We start from the raw sequence: 17,330 nt of genomic DNA, 5'->3' as shown, positions 1-17,330 counted from the left end.
GTTATGTGGATTAAGAAACCAGTAAGAAATTGGCTGAAGGTAGTATAAAAGTTTCATTTTATGTAAAAGCCAATACTGGCCATTTCAAGTATTTTAATACTTTCCTATAACCTTTTCATTAACAACTAGCTATTTGTAGAAATGATCTTGTTTGTTTTTTTTTTTACTGGAAATTGTATTCAAGTTAAATAAAAATCAACTTCTACTGTAGTTCATTTTTAGAGTGTGCATGTATACATAGCAAAATACCCTTCTACAGATCCATCACAAATATTTCAGTTTGTGTCAGTTCTTTTCTATGAAAACACAACCATTTCATTATTTATTTTTTTTTCCTCAAATTTTGGATAATGCTTTTCAGGCCTTTTAAGAAATAAAACTCATCTTAGTTAATTCACTACACCAGATTCCCTTCAGTTTGTGCCAGTTTGCAAGTTAAAGGTCAAAGATCAAAGACATAGGACAGTACACTTTGAGGAAATTCAGAGAGTGAAGCTGTTCACAGAAGACAATGTTTAACTTGGTAATGACAGTCAACAGGTCAATAATCAAGTTCAAGGCAAGCTGTTAATTGTTGCAAAAGCTACTCCCCTCAAATCCTGGCTTTCATAAAAAACCAGGTGTCTGACTTTTGGGGTGCATCATTCTGACCATCTTTAATAAGTTCACAGCCCAGTGACTGTAAAGCCTATCACTGCAAGAAGCAGCTCCTTAAATCAATAAAGAGGTCTGTCAGTTGCTGACTTTTCTCTAGGAAAAAAATTATTGATACAAACCTGCTCTGCAGGTCACATGAAAATGACAATACTGCTGTTAGCACAAATTACACAGAATGACAAAATGCTTTGGTGGTCCCTTGGCTCTGTCAGTGATATCACGTTCGCCTGAAGGCCAGAAATTTGACTAACCCTTTGAGAACTATGATGAACATGCAAAGGGGTAAAACACCGGAGGATACTCATGCAATATCAGAGTCATCGTTTGAGCTTTCCTTTGAAACCGTAACCCTACCTCTGCAGAGGCAAATTGAATTATCATGCAACGTAGTTTGAAAGACAAATTCAAGATGCTTAAGACAAGAGGCTAAGCTATAAAACTGTTGCCCGTTCAGAAAAATCCTCGGTAAGTGGTAGAAGTTACTAAAATAGGCTTGGTTCCTTTAACCAGAAAATAGCTGGGTCTTTTTGGTTTTTTTTTCCCCTTTTCTTTTTTTTTTTCTTTTTTTTTTTTTTTGTCTCTATTTATATTACAAATCCCTTTCTATCAATAATGCAAATAATTCAAAACACTCACTTGCAGTCACAGGAAATCTGCTTTGAAAAACTGATTTTCTTTAAAAACCTGAATTACCCAAACACAATCTTATAATTTAATGACAACCAAGATCAACATCCACCAGACTCTGAAAACGGATGCAATAGTTCTCAAAGGGTTACACCACCAACGTAATACGAGCATCGAGTTTTCTCTGTAGCATGACTGTTGCTTTAGTTCACTGAAATCCACTTCAGAGACACACTGCTTTTTACCATGCTTTGGAATGAGTGCTCCTGACAGACCTATAAAAGGCCTGGGGCAGTTGGCTTGGTACATCTTGGGAAAGATTATGCAGGAAAACCAACCACAAATCAAACAAACCAATAAAAAGGTTCTGCTTGGATATCGTAATGAATATAAATGAGTTTAAAACATTGAGGACGTAGCCCAGAGCAGCTGTAAAAAACACAAAATGAATGTATTATTAAGGCTGTTACTATATTGCAGATATTTTGGCCCCTTGTTTGTTGGAAAATGGCTGTCCAAACAGTCTGAAGTCCTGTGTGTCATCCGAGTCTCCCACCTGACAAAACCGGAAGTAGGAGTAAAGGACTTTATCCGTAGCAAACAGAAAGCAATCCTCTTTGGAGACAAAGCTGTTTTGGATCTTCTCACTTTCCTGGAAGTTCCATTGTGGGTTGTTGTGTTTTTTTTCTAAAAAAATTTACTTTCAGCAAAAAAATTTTCAAAGGGGAACAGGCCTTAAGGGGGGAAATGTAGAAACGTCGGAGATTTTCTCGGGTTTTCCTCTTCATTAGTTAATCCTGATAGTTTGTAGGGCATTGAACGTGCAGAGGAAAGGCCTAGAATCAAATGACAAAGAAAGACAAAGGACTCAAGAAACAGCAGATACTGTGTATCATGGAAGCTTCCCAGCTGAGCGATTCGCCACTCATGCGCAGGACAGGCAAACCCCTGGGTTTGAAAGATCAGCTTTGTTTCAGACTGACAGATGCCCGCTTCTACCTAGGAAACTGCATAACAGCTCTTGTGTTGACTCTCAAGTTACCACAACTCCCGGGAGGGAAAGAGAAAAACTAGAACCCTATATCACACCCACTCTTGCATAGAGCGTTTGCAGTACAGTATGTGGCGGGGTGTTCCTTTCCTTTTGAACTGGAACACAGTGTAAACCAAGACGAGGAGGCACAAGGCCAAGATGCAGGGAATGACGATGGCTATGGCTTTCACAGTGCTGGCTGTGTTGTCCAGTTTGATGACAATGTCAACGTCATCTTGAGGGCTGTGTCGGTCTTTATCTCGATCTGTTGGTCCATCACAACCCATAAAATCCTTGAGGATGGATCTGGGGTAGCCAGGTTCCACCCTGAGCATCTGGTTATTGAATTTCCAGTACTCCTTTCCTTTGTAGAAATATGTGAAGCCTAAGGGAGAAAACTGCAATTACTCATGGTCATATAGGATCAAATAACTTCATCAACACACCATGACTGAAAATACTGATATCAAATTATCTTGTTATTAAACAAAAATAAAAAGGTGTAAAGAACAAAATTCAGTTATAGGTCTTCCAAATCTTCACAAATTTTTGTTTCCTTATTGTCTCTAGAGAATCTAACACAGAGATGAGATATTTAATTTAAATAAACTATTATTTTATCCAATTACTACCAAAAAAACCCAAACCAAAACAAACCTGCAAAGTATATTTTGCACCTCAAACTGTAAAAAAATCTTCATTTATCTACTGTCACTTTTCAGAACATTTAGATTATTTGAACATTCTTCTACACTAACAAGTTGAGCAATTTTAATGGCCTTCCTAGCCACCACTGAAAATGAATGAAATAGGAAATTAAAACTATTAAAAACAAAGCAGCAAAGGAATAATCAGCTCCTACAGATCCAGTAAAAATTCTTCCATCAGAATGTATTTTCTACTGGAAAACTCTGACAGTAGTTTAAACTTTTCTGTATTATGCTGAGGCAGGAACAAGGATAACAGTCAGTAACAGCTGAAGGATGGAAGTTACCAGCAGAGAAGGGTTAGTTCTAAGAGACTGAATAGTTTAACTGCTTCTCGTGGCAGAACAAGTGACTTCACACAACTGCTGAAAGCTATTTCATCTAATCCACTTGCCTTGTCGAGCTTGCTTTGGGAGCTGCTCCTTACAATTTTCCAGCTGCTAGCTGCTGAGAGTAGTGAGTACAATGCTTGACCCACACAGTATGGAAGGGCTTAGCAACCACTAATGTGTCCATAGAAAATCAAATTAGTTGGGAGTGGTAGTAAGCACATGACAAAAAAAAAAGCTCTCTGGGCTAATAAAATAGACTATCCTCTTTCTACTCAATAAAATTTGCTGACCATGCACTTCAGCAGAATTTCTAGTTGGGAAATAAAATTTTGTATGCTGCTCAAGGGAGAAAGATTTCCCCAGTCTGAAGAACTTTGTTTGATTTCAGATTCCATGGAGCAAGAGAAAGAAAATGCCTCCTTTATTTCCTGTTAACAGTTTCTACCACAATACGGGAAGTAGCAGGAAGAGTTACAAAGACGCTACCTGTACTTTATCAAGCTATTAGGACACCGAGTCAGGATGCTGACTACAGTAGGAAATTTCCTCATCTTTCTCAAGCCTCCTACCACAAGATGAATCCAAATTTTTGTGAACAGTGAAGGAAATCCCTTTATGATCAGATTTTTTGTAGCTGTGGAAGGTATTTGCATGGTTTAAACAATAGAAAGGCAAGGGAAAGAAAAGAAAAAGTATTCTTTAAAATTAAATGGATTAATGGAAAGACATGCTTCCAGATGTTCCTTTAAGAATATATATAGTAAACCTTTCAGGTCAACTTCTTTACAGCTAACCTGTGGTACTTCTTATCTGCATCTGCTTTTGTTTTTCTCTCCTCATATAATCATTAGTGGAGTAGTGAACTGCTTCTTAATACACCTGTTTTCTTGATTTTAGGGAAAATGTCTTAGTGATCCTATTGGGAACTTTATGGTGCCACTTTAAGCCCCTCTTTCTGTCCTGGGGCACTCTTAGGCTTTCTGATGCTCTCTTTCCTTTCTGCCTCCAAACAATCTCATGTCATGTTTTACCACCCATCTCAATCAAAGACTGGGGCAAAAAAGAGTAGGGGCTTCAACATAACTGAGTCTTTCCTGTCTTAGGAACAAGTGCTCTCACTCTGCAGTACTTCCAAACTCACTGGTCTGAGGGCTACAGTGAGATAATTTGCATTTTTAATGAGAGACAACTGTACCTGAGCTCATAAACTTGTTGTGGGGAATGCAGCCAAGGTAAGAAAAAACCTTCAAACACATACATATATTAAATTCCTTCTGGATGTATATACACATATTAAATTCCTTTTGGATGCAAACCTTAAAAGGTATACTTAAAAAGTAACTAAAGGAAGAAAGTTGAGAGAGTATCCATTAAGACTTCCTGTGCATACATAACATTTGTGCCCATTTCCATATATATGTGTATTTACAAACAGCTAGTTATTGACTGTCCTACTTTCCAGTACAAAAAACAACAGAAAACTAAACCAATAGAAGCAACACCAGAAATCCTAGTCTAGCCAAAAGGCCAGAATCACGAGAAGATTTCTGCTTCTGGATAAAATAGAGACAAAGCAAGGAAGCAATTAAGCATATTTCTGAAAAAAAACAACCAAACAAAAAAAAACAAAACAATAACCCCAAACCCAAATCGACAAAAAAAACCCTACCCACCCCAAAATCTCAAACATTTCCATGGTAGACGACTTAAGTTAGATGCTGAAACAGGAGATTGAAATGGTTCATACAGGAAGGAAAGAAATCTTTTTATCTGCTTATTAGAAGGAAATTAAAATAATATGGCACTCTATATATGTACTGCCTGTAAGGCAAACAAATAAACTCAGAGCATACTAATAAATAAATCATAAATGTCATACAGCAATTCTCCAACAATGATAAGTGATGACAAATGCATATTTTTATTCCCACGAAAGTGATCTAAATCCTGTGCAGCACAGGGCTGGCAGCCTGCCAGCATCCCCTGGGTAGCATTGAATTCTCAAGATGTAGGAGATTTTGGCTGCCCTGATTCTTTTGGAGTTGGGGCCAGCTGAGATTCTGGGTTCCTGTTTGGGATGATGCTTCTTGGGACAGGTAATAGCACTTCATATTAACATCCCTGTGACCTGCATTTCTGCATTACGGGCTTAAGTCATAACACCTTTGCTTTGCATAGATTCCTAGGGATATTTCTGCTTAGATGCAGATTTTGCTTCCCTTTTCTAGTATTTCAGAATGCAGTGAATACTGTGAAAGCAGCCAACACCTTGACAGAAGGTGTCTGTTCACGAAGCTTTCTTCAGAGATACTATAATTCAGCAGAGAACAAAAATAATAATTGAGACACAAGAAAACAAAAAGGGAAATGAAAAGTTTCTGGCAGTAAGTTTGAAGGGTTTTTCTCCACTGTGTTAAATGATACATGCAAAGAGACAGCCATTTTCACAACAGCATGTGCAACAGCAGGAAATACTCTGTTCATAAATCAAGAATTCTTTTACTGCTGAACCTGAATAGCTAATCACCCCTTTACTACTCCCTCTTCCATAATGAATATAAGTAAATTGTTAAAACCAGAATGTGTTTGCATACCATTTTCTTTGTGGACAAAGGCTCCCTGAGGGGATTCTGGGATACCTTTCCAAATTGTGATAGGTTTTGGATAACCAGGGTCCATGGATCTCATTTCTTCACTATATCTCCAGTATCTGGATTTTTTTTTCCAAAGGATTAAAAAAAAAGAAAAAGGAAAAAAAAAAGGCATTTATAAGAGAGAAGATGAGTAACTACATTATTTTACTCCTCCTAACACTTGCTACAGTCATAGGCCATAGGGAATACTTGATCCTTTTCTTTGAACATAATACATTACAAAGAGATTACATGTTACAATACAAAGAAATCTATTTCCTGACTGGACAACTGCTCATGTAAACAGATAGAAGACAACTAAATCAGCATCTACCTCAGTTCGATGCCTGGGACACCACAGTGACACAAAGAGAAGCAACATATGCAAAAAAAAGGATATATTAACATTTTAGGGAACATCTGAATCACAAAAATAACATTAGATTAAAATACTCCCAGTAATCTTAACTCCTTATATGTATATATTGCAATAGCTTTTCATTTCATTAACAACAAACAGATACGGTGCAACACAAAATTCAACCTGCTTTTGTGTGTTTTTGCCAGCCAGCTCTTCTCCAATCTAAAAAGCTTCAGGAGGCAAATTCTAGGCAACCTGAACACATAAGAAGTCTTTACATGTGATATTGTTTACACACACAGGTAATGTTCATAATTTCTTTGTTGGTGTGCAGCAGTCTAAGCTGCTGTGCATATCTTACTATAAGCTGGTTCTAAGAATCAATATACTCTATCTCTACTATCATTGTGCATCCTGATACAATGTTTGGGTGGGCTATTTCATATTATGATTGGCTCCATCAACTGAAAGCACAACAGTTTAAAGAACAGTCTGTTTTGTTGTTTGTTGGTTTGGGGTTGGTTTTTTTTTGTGCATGTGTGTGTTTCGGGGTTTTTGTGTTTGGTTTGTTTTGGTTTGGTTTTCAAAATCAGTTTTATTCACGGGAAAAATTACATTAAAAGGCAGTCCCTCACTACTTCCAGCTATCAAGACCCTGAAAACATAGCACTTGCACTGATGATCTGGTCACTGCTAAAAACTTGACCCTTTTTGTAATTTGCATGGATTTGACTTCAGCTTTTAAAAAATCTTTTAATGATAATTTCTGACACATTAAGGAGGCCCTAAGCAAATGACATTTTGTCCCTGTGAAGGTACTTAGACATTTAATAAATTCATGTCTTAACCTTTTTTGAAAACAAAATGGTCTAAACTTGTATGTATTTCTACCCACAGGGCATTTTAATTGCTTAAAACTTTCAATGAAATTAAAAGGTGGCAGATTTCAAGTGGGTTAAGTGTTGGCAAGTTACATTTTTAAACATTTGTATTTATTTTCTATTTCTTATGCATGTATTATTTTATTTTAGTCTGATTTCTTAGTCTAGTCCCATATGCATCAGTAACCAGCCAGTAACATTGCCAAAGCAATGTTCATTATTTTGAAAAGTAGCATCTTTCACAATTTACGTGAAGAAAGAAACAACATCTTGAAGTAGTAAACAAAGCCCTGCCATGAACACTATTGCAATCACTTCTTGCTCATCTTTTGACTCTCTTTCTTCATCCTTAGTTTGCAGCTTCCCTTTTCACATTTGTCTGTTCCCTCTCTCTGTTTCATCGTTGGTACTCTTGTCTGAGTTAATATTCTATTTTCTAATCTGCGTTTTTAGCTGTATTTCTTCTTCATCAGCTATCTTACCTTTTCCTCTATCTTTTTTCCCCCCCCTAGAAAATTATTTCCTTCCTGTGTACTTCCATTCTTTTTCCTTTTTTCTCTTCCAATATTTTCACATTTTTGAGCTGCTTCTTTTACTAACCTCTCTGTATTACCACTAAACTGCATGATGGAAATAGGCAGTCCTCTAGGACTTTCAAAAATATATGTTGTCATTAAAATACAAGTCTTTGAGGGCACATTCAGTGCACACACAGAAGTCCCAAACCTGTTGGTTTTTCAGCATTGATGTGGGAAGGCCTGATCATGATACAATCTTGGCAATCTGTGCTGGCATAATGAGCATATCTACAGGGTAAGGAAAATTCTAGTCCTGATTCTCCTTGGCATGCTGAATGTTTACAAGCAGACTCCCTAGTGATGGTTTGAGTGATATTAGCTTTACAAACTGTATACACTATGTAACTGTATCTCTAAGATTGATAAAACAACAGAGGGGGGGGAAAATAAAAATGCACTTCATGGCTTTAGAAAAAAAAATGGAAAATATTTGCTAAAATGTTACTGTATCTAATGCTATTTACTTAATGATATTCTGAACTATTTCATGGCTGAGCTTTATGAAGAAAAAAAAAATACTCATGTAATCTCTACAGTACAAAACCTAGCCACACCAAATAGGGACATAACAAGGCAGAAGCACAGCAAACCTGTTATCAGCTTGTTCTACACTGCTCAGTTGTAGTAGGAGACAAATGAGAGAGGGCAACATGCCTTCTGTAGTAATTTTTTGGCCCCTCTAGCTTTCATGAATTTGGAAGAACTATCATCAGTGTTTAAATGGATTATTTTAAATAATAATGATCCATACCTGAATTGCTTTAGCTGTGTAATTACAATACTATTTATTATTTGGCCTATTAAATCTTCTTACTGGTTTGGAGTTGGTTGTGTTTGGGTTTGTGCGTTTTTGTTGGGCTTTTTGTTTGTTTGGGGTTCTTTGTGGTGGGTGAGTTGTTGTTGTTGGTTTTTTTTTGGTTGTGGGTTTTGTTTGTTTTTCTTTTTCATTTTATAGTCAATACTTACTGTTTTGTACTCGACTACTCCAACTTTTTTATGTATGCCACTGTTCTGGGACATTCAACTTTGCCTGGATTCTGCCCTGTAGCTCCTTAACTACATATTACCATCAAATCAAAGTATAGAGGTCCTTGAGTTACATAAGGAGGAATATACTTTGTTATTTTGATGCTAGTATAACTTTCTGTTTCCCTTTCATCCCTACCTCCTGCCGTTGAGAAAGCACATTTATGTTATACCTTCTTCAATTTATGTTATACCTTCTTCAGACCCCTATAGTCAGTTTTAGACATGTATTACTGAAACCAGCAAGAGAATTCAACTCTAGTTTTACATTAAGAAAAAAAATTGTGATATAAACAATACACATGAAAAAGCTTAGTGCTATAAGAGTTTATTCTCACTGGTGGTCAATATCCTGTAATCATTCGGTTATCTCTGCAAGGCTCATATTTTCTGATCTCCTCCTAACACAGTTTTGCATTTATACCCTGCTGAGTTTCATTGTGCTTTTTAGCTCTAAGTAGGAACTTCTCCACAAACAGATTTTTTTTCTCTCAGAGTTCTTTTGGCCTTCTGTTATCAACACTAGTGTTTTAGGAAAGTTTTGACTATAAGTAACTGCCTGTGCAGGGTAATATATAGGGATAATGTCTCAGATTCCCAAGTCTCACACAGTAATAAAAGCTGTCATGATACTTTTAGTAATACTAATACAAACATTAAAATGATAAAAAAAGATAATTTGTCTCTGAGCTTTCAGAATTTGCACAGTGATACATCAATCAACAAACATTGGTTGATGGGTTGGACACGATGATCTCGAAGGTCTCTTCCAACCTGGTTTATTCTATTCTATTCTATCCTGAAAACTTGTAAAATCCATCATTCAGAAAACTTGCAGGGTTTAAAAAATTAATCAGTTCTCTTGACATCTCTGTAAAGCAGGAAAATATTCTTTCCCTTATTTTTACAGACAGGGAAATGAAGAAACAGAGATGCTAAGTGACTAATGCAAGTCTCTTTCAGGACTGGAAAATAATTTGTATTTTATGTTTTGTTCTTGATTAATCATAAAAAAAACCAGCAAACAAAAACCTTCTGAAGAGAACTGTAAGATTTATTTCTAAGTAATTCCTTGGGAAGTGGTCAAATCTTTTCTGCAGCTTCCTGATGTAGATGTCATTTCCCTTTCTTACCTAATTTTTAAACAGTAGCAGAGAAGTAATTTTCACTGACCGTAAAAAAGCTTTGGATCGTGCCTTGCCTGTTTATGTGCTGGGTTTAGAAATGTGCCTAAAAACTACCAGGTAAGAACATAAGTAACTACATTACTTTGAATGTTTTAGTAGAAATTTGCCACAACTCTGATTTGCCTGCTGACTTCTAAAAGCATAACTTTTCCACTGGATATACATGTACTTATTTCAGTGTATTCACATAAATAAAATGTAGGTTACAAGAGATGTGAAAAGTGAAGCAGTTAATTTCATGCACAGAAAATGAACCATTTTAGTGGCTGACTTTTTATTTTGGAAAAACAGAGGAAAAGATTAGCAGGCTTAGCTGATATACTGAATTGCTATACCAACCTATCTCCTTTGAAGAAGTAGGTTTTCCCAACATCTTCCCACCAAATTGCTGAATCAATGCCATGGGAAGGAATTCCGCTTCCAAGTGTTATCAAATCATGAGGGTAACCTGGCTGGAGAGTAGTGTCCTTGAAAACCCAGAACTTGTTACCTGTACAAAAGCATATATATACACATACACATATGTGTGTTAGTTGTCAGTACTCTCAGCAATGCCATTAATACAATCCTAACAAATAAGAAAGTTGTCCTGCCAAAATCAGTGACATTAAATACGTTCTATTACTGTAGATAATACAAAATTAAATATGTCTTACAAATACCTTGCATTTAGAAAGCACCTTTCATTCAATAAACCCACAGAATATTTTGATGCCAAGCATACAGGGATCAAATCCAGAATGAAAATGATGTTGTCTCAAGATGCTCTGTTGTTGATAATGTAATACATTTACAGCAATATTATACAACAGTTTAACCTTCCATGATGAAATAAAAGTGAATTTTAAGAGAAAGCAAGCCAAGAAAACAAATTTAAATAAATAAACCAGAGAAATTTCTATCCCCACAGAGATCATATATTTTTATTACTCTGTCCTCTCCTTCTCCTCAAGAAGTTAAATTACTTAGAAAACATGCATTCTACATTTACCATAGAATTGAAAATATATTTTAATCAGATTTTCTTTAGTTTGGCCTAAAGAGAGTAAACTGAGGCTCTAAGTAGCACAGGTGAAAATTGTTTCTCAAATTAAGGCGGGATTGTGTTTAGTACCACTGGCAGTCGGATTTAACCTTTGATTGTGGGTGATGAACCATCCAAACCCACCCAGTTACCAACAGTACAACTCTGAACTGACCAACTAAATATTTCATTCCACATACAAAACTGAGGGATCACAAAGGTTAAGCTCTTTTCTTCAGTGGACAGTTTTTGAGAAAGACTCTGTCCTTTCTGCCCCTGATCCCAATCTATACATTCCCCAATTCAGTTTCAGAATCCAGCTCCTGAATTCAATTCCTATTTGCCATTAAGTCCATCCTGGAACTTTCCCAGAGCCTGCCCACAGTAGCAGTGGCATTGGTGACATTAATTGATATCAAGAGGTTTGGTTTTATATATATAATTTTATTGCTATTAAGTAAAACAGTTTTACTTTCCCAGTGTGTAAGTCTCTCTCCTTTATTCCCTTTCTTTTCTCCTTTGGGAAGGGAGAGGGATTAACACGGAGCACCTGTCACTCATTTAGTGGCCAGTACAGCTCTAACCCTTGACAAGAACTTGCTTGGAGGGCTGTCTTCTTTTTGCATTATGTCATCAAGTCCACAGGGACACTTTTTCTGAGGTAGATTGTAGGCTTCATTGTGTAAGAACCAGGTATTTATTTTCTCTTCAAAGTACTACCTTCATTTGTGCTTCCAAAAAACACTCCTATTTTTTGTTACAAAAACATTGAAGGAGATTACACTCTGACATCATGCAGACCTTCCTGAGCAGAAAGGTCTAGTGGAGATCTATGACCATATATATTGAATTGGCCTATTGGATATTTCATTTTTGTCTCCCTGTTGTTATTCATGATGATGATATTTAAAGTATAAGGGGAAAAAATTTAACAATATATTTTGCTCAAACATTTGGGAAGAGATCCTAAGAGATACAATCATGGCTATTGGTATTAGCCATTGCACTTACCTGTAAGGCTATGCAGGCTGTTACATAGAGGTTAAAGCACTATGCTGTATAAATATTTTGTAAGAAAATGTAATATTACTCCAGAGATCTAGGATCAGGTATAAACCAGAGACACAAAGAGGAACGATCCAGAGAGCTGGTTTGTGGCAGGGTTAATATTTTGGCTATCCATTAGTGATATTAAATGTTTGTTCAAAGAGAGGGAGTTTTTTGTTTTGTTTTTATTTAATCTCCCTCTTTAGACTGTAGTGATTTAAAGCACATTTTCATTTTATCACAGTTTTAATTAGGAGTAGGGAATACAGTTTCAGTTCCTCCCATGCTGGGTTTCCAGAGTAAATGTTTTAGCAAGTTTTTTTGAAGCTGCTTGTCACCCAGTACCAAGCACAAATACAGTTTGATCAACAGATCCATCTTCTCCCTGCTGCCAGTTGAAAGATGAAAGGGTTCAAAGAATGAGCATGTAGAGAGCCATTTGAAGTACTGAAAATAAAAGAGACACAGATCGATGAAGAGCAGTTGTGGAAAGCTGAGGCCTGTGTTGACATGGGATTAAGGTCTGTGCTAGCCTGACATTTACTGAGATTCTGTACAAAATTCACTTAGAGGGTTTGATAGTGACAGAGGTGAGCATCATCACTCTCCCTCCTCCCATGTGATTTATCTTTTTGCCAATTCATATGATGAGGTTTCAGATAGTAATGGCAGTTTCAAATGCAAGGCTAAGTCATGTGGCTTGGACTTTAATAGCTGGTACTTGTGGTGTGAACAACAGATGGTATCCAGTGAATGATACTGAGCCAGGTCATTTCTGTTTAGATCATTCAAAATGACAGCTGTTGCACAGCATTGAGAGGCATATGCTGTGATGTATGTCATCACTTTCCTCACAAGGAATAAAAGTACCAACAATTGTTAGAATAGACCATTATCAGCCATACCCAATGAGACAAAATTAGCTATTAACAAAATCAGGCCATACCAAAACAAGGCTCCAGCATACACCATTTTGAAGTGTCAGCAGCACTGAGCCAGGTGTTTGTTGCATGTTCAGATATACTGAAATAGGAGGGTAGTGCAGATGTGGGAACAAAAGACATCAGAAACTAAATTCATCTTTACCTACATGCTTTCTAAGACACTTTTTTTGTTTTCTGGGTAAAGAGAAAAAAGGTAAATTTAACTGTATTTTATGGAGACAGTAAGGCATTGAGAGCTCTAATATATGTGGATAAGACTTCTATTGATTCTAACTAGAGGGAATTGTATTTAACATTTGCTTTGGAAGACATGTTTAATCTGCTGCAACTGAGTTGATTGTTAATGGGAAGGTTGGACTTGATCTCAAAGGTTTCTTCCAACCTGCTTTATTCTATTCTAGTCTCAACTACATTTCATTAATTGTGAACATATTGAAAATGAAGAATATATGACAAGACTGGGATAGTTATAGTGTGATTCTTCTTATAGATAACTAACATGTGTTCTGAGTCCTAACGTTACCAAAAAAGACCCTTCATTACGTCCAACCCATAATCCAACACCACCTAATCAACTAAACCATTCAACCAAGCACCCTATCAAATCTCCTCCTAAACACCTCCAATGATGGTGACTCCACCACCTCCCTGGGCAGCACATTCCAAAGGGTAATCACTCCCTCTGTGAAGAATTTCTTCCTAACTTCCAGTCTGAACCTCCCCTGGCACAGCTTGAGACTCTGTCCTCTTGTTCTGGTGCTGGTTGCCTGGGAGAAGAGGCCAGCCCCTATGCCCTTGGCAAAACAAACAAACAGACAAAACCCAAAGAAACAACAAACTAAAAACCAGCGACTAACAAAAACACCTCTGTATTTATTTCACAAAGTAGTTTTTAAGGTCTGGTTGGCAGGTTTGTTATTCTCACAGAGAATAAAGCACCACGTTTCATGAAGTATGACCAAGCTTCAGAATTGTTTAATCTCCCTGCTTTAATTCCCTAGTGCAAGATCTAAGACAATAACAATCAGAATGGTTAAGGTCACAAGCTGAGAATGAGGCAAGTAATAAAAAAGTCAAAATGTCTTACTTTTTGCAATAATGCTTTGTTAAATATCATCACCGCAGGGAAACGCTCGAAAAGGATGAATGGTGACTGCAATTATTTGAAGTCACTCAAGACATATCTTTAACATTCTAAGAGAAAAATAATGGAAATACAGGGTACCTGTATTGCTATGCTTCATTTCAAATACTGAATCTTTAACTTCAGATATTCTTCAGAGTGCTTAACCACCTATTGACTACTGCAAAGAATTATTCAGGTTGTAGTAACAACCTGTGCGGGACATAGCATGTAATGACCATGGGTGTTACAGTGATGAGACAAATTCTCAAAGCTTAAGGAATTATATTCAATTGAAAGTAGTTACAATCTTAATATAAAATTTTGAAGTGTGGGTGTGTTTTTTTGGCTTTTTTTGGGGGGTTGTTTTTGTTGTTTTTTTCTCCAGTCACCTCTGCTCTTAATTTTGGTCTTTAAACACAGGATCAGGTGTATTCTGGCTTGTCTCTCCAAATTACTACTCATGCTTCCTTTTTTTTTCCTCATTCTCTATTTCCCACAATGTTTCTGTCATTTCTTTGCTCCATGATCTGACTCTATAGTAAACCTATTTTTCAAAATAAAACTGTCAAGCAATGGGATAAGTGCAGCTGAAAGTTATGATGGTGGCAGAGGTAATATGAGTTTTATAGCAGTCTTTCTATTGTTACATTTGCTTTACCATAACATTTAACAGTGCAGATGGCTTGACGATTTCATTTTTAGCACCATATAAACTCCCACAGGTACACAGAATGAATCTTACTACTAAAATCTCATTTAAAAAAAAAAAAAAGAAAAGAAAAGAAAATTAAAAAAACAATTCTGGTGCCACCTTCTTATGCTCATTCATCATGGACACCAGGAGTGAGCAATAACAAGAATGTAAACATCTGGTTTGTGTGTGCAGCCGTCCACCAGTCTGCTCTGCGTACTTTATGAGCATGATGAGGCAAAGGAGACAGGCCAAGTACTTCAAGTGACTCAGAATGAGCAAGAGTCATTTTCCACTACAAGAGTGCTACTGAAGTTTTACAATAGCTTTCCCTTGTCTAAATAAATATTAATGAAAACAAAAATTAAAGCAAATGAAATTTCAGAACCACGAAGACAATTGATCCACCAGGCTTCAGTTTGATTCTCTACACACATCTTACTTGCTATCAAGGTAGAGGTCCAGAATGCATAAAGTAGCTCTTTCTTCTTTGCAACAATGAGAAGAGGAGGCTCAGGGGAGACCTTATTGCTGTCTACAACTACCTGGAAGGGTGGGTGTATCCAGGAGGGGGTTGGTCTCTTCTCCCAGACAACCAGCAACACAACAAGAGGACACAGTCTCAAGCTGTGCCAGGGGAAGTTTAGGCTCGAGGTGAGGAGAAAGTTCTTCACTGGGAGAGTTGTTAGCCATTGGAATGGGCTGCCCAGGGAGGTGGTGGAGTCCCCATCCCTGGGAGGTAGTCAAGAGGGGATTGGATGTGGCACTTGGTGCCATGGTCTAATAGGCATGAGGTCTTGGGTGACAGGTTGGACTTGATGATCTTTGAGGTGGTCTTTCCCAACCTTGTTGATTCTATGATTCTATGACAACGAGCACAGAAATATCTACAGAATAATATTTGTATCCTCCCAAGGCCCACGGATGCAAAAAGTCAAACATAAGAATGGCAGTTCTGAGGTACCTTAGTCTTGATTCCTGGTCATATAAATTTCTTGGAGTTTACAACAGGAAGTTTATTTTACAGCAACAGAAGTGAAAACATATGCTGTATTGAAGTCATTTAAGTAGAAAACATATATAGTCTAATATGCAGTCTAATTTTCCCTCTGATGCACACAGAAAATACAGTTTCCCTATTAATAAAATATAAACTACATTTTCATTCTACTGTTATGAACTGTTTCTTCATGTTATTAAATATTTTCCATTCAGCATTCCCAGGATGATGTTTCCATAGGGAATGGAATATTATTTCTATCTACCTCTGAATGATTCCACTTGTAAAACTGAAATAATTTTTGATATAACAACTTAAAGAAAATCTTTCCTACATTTTGGCAAGAGTTAACAAATGATTCACAATACTAAATAGCTGAGTAATTTTTCACACATCTATTCAGATTCTTCTTTCTTCTCCCAAAGTATTGTCTTCTAAAATACACTTTACAGAATTTTCATTCTTTTGTTGCCAAATGGGTATTTAACATATAGATGAATTTTCTCATCTAAATTAGATGCATGTTCAAGAGCATTAATTGTGAATAATCATTGATACATGGAGTGAAACTCTGAAAAGAATGGTTAGGAGAACTTTAAACCACACAATGTAATTTCCAGAGTTCATGCTTCTTTGAATATTTACTCTTGAAAATTATTGTTGATTAGGTGGTGTCGGATGATAGGTTGGACATGATGATCTCGAAGGTCTCTTCCAACCTGGTTAATTCTATTCTATTCTATTCTATTTAAAAATAGTAACTACACATCTATACAAAAGAGATTTATTTTTCCCACCTTCAACTCCTAACATCACAGCCACCACATGAAATATGTACAATGAAGTATAGAGAAACAGATGTAGGAGAGATGTCATTTAACTACAGGAAAACTTCATTTACAATAAGAGCAAAGAGAACCACCAATAAAAACCCAAACCAAACAACAACAACAACAAAAATAGTCCCTGTGTTTTTTCTTGCTTCCTAATCCACATTTTTCAAAAAAGATTTCATAGCTGGAAGCGTAAAGGATCTGAAGGGTAACCATAAATTAAAGCTGCAGTTGCCAAAATAAGAAAACATAACTCAGATAACTCTTCATGCAACACGATTTGGAACTCGCTAATAAAAAAAGAGCAATATATGTTCAAAGAACTCATCACAGCTGAAATTGTGAAACTGTGAAAAAAACATTCACTTTTCTCCTTTTTCTTACCTTTGAAGAAGACAAAATTCCCCTCACTGTTTTCATAAACTGCATCAATGTTGGGAGGCAGTCCCCTCCAGAAGTAGGTAATCTGCATGGGGTATCCATCCATCACCCTGTTGTTTCTGACTCGCCAGAACCACTGATCCTGGAAATCAAATACATGTTTCTTATTATGCTCTGAGGCATTTATATACATTCAGTTGCTGCCTTGAAAATACTGAACAGCCTATCCTAGCATTTCTAGAGCATGACCTTCTCCTGTTGC

The 17,330-nt window shown here is 36.6% G+C and overlaps 1 protein-coding gene across 1 annotated transcript in view; it reads right to left on the bottom strand.

Annotated features, from left to right (window-relative positions):
* Nucleotides 1-1,253: 1,253 nt before the first annotated feature.
* MMP16 (matrix metallopeptidase 16) overlaps nt 1,254-17,330 on the bottom strand; it is a 166,451-nt gene continuing 150,374 nt past the window's right edge. Inside the window, exons 7-10 of the mRNA XM_054167377.1 lie at nt 17,072-17,210; nt 10,362-10,512; nt 5,951-6,066; nt 1,254-2,702 (exon numbers count right to left, since the gene is read on the bottom strand). Coding sequence (XP_054023352.1) covers nt 2,368-2,702; nt 5,951-6,066; nt 10,362-10,512; nt 17,072-17,210 — 741 coding nt within the window. The 3' untranslated portion in view covers nt 1,254-2,367. The remainder of the gene's footprint in view (nt 2,703-5,950; nt 6,067-10,361; nt 10,513-17,071; nt 17,211-17,330) is intronic.

Source organism: Dryobates pubescens, chromosome 14 (assembly GCF_014839835.1).
Source record: "Dryobates pubescens isolate bDryPub1 chromosome 14, bDryPub1.pri, whole genome shotgun sequence".
NCBI classification, from domain to species: Eukaryota; Metazoa; Chordata; class Aves; order Piciformes; family Picidae; genus Dryobates; species Dryobates pubescens.
This window is presented reverse-complemented; position numbering and strand designations above follow the sequence as displayed.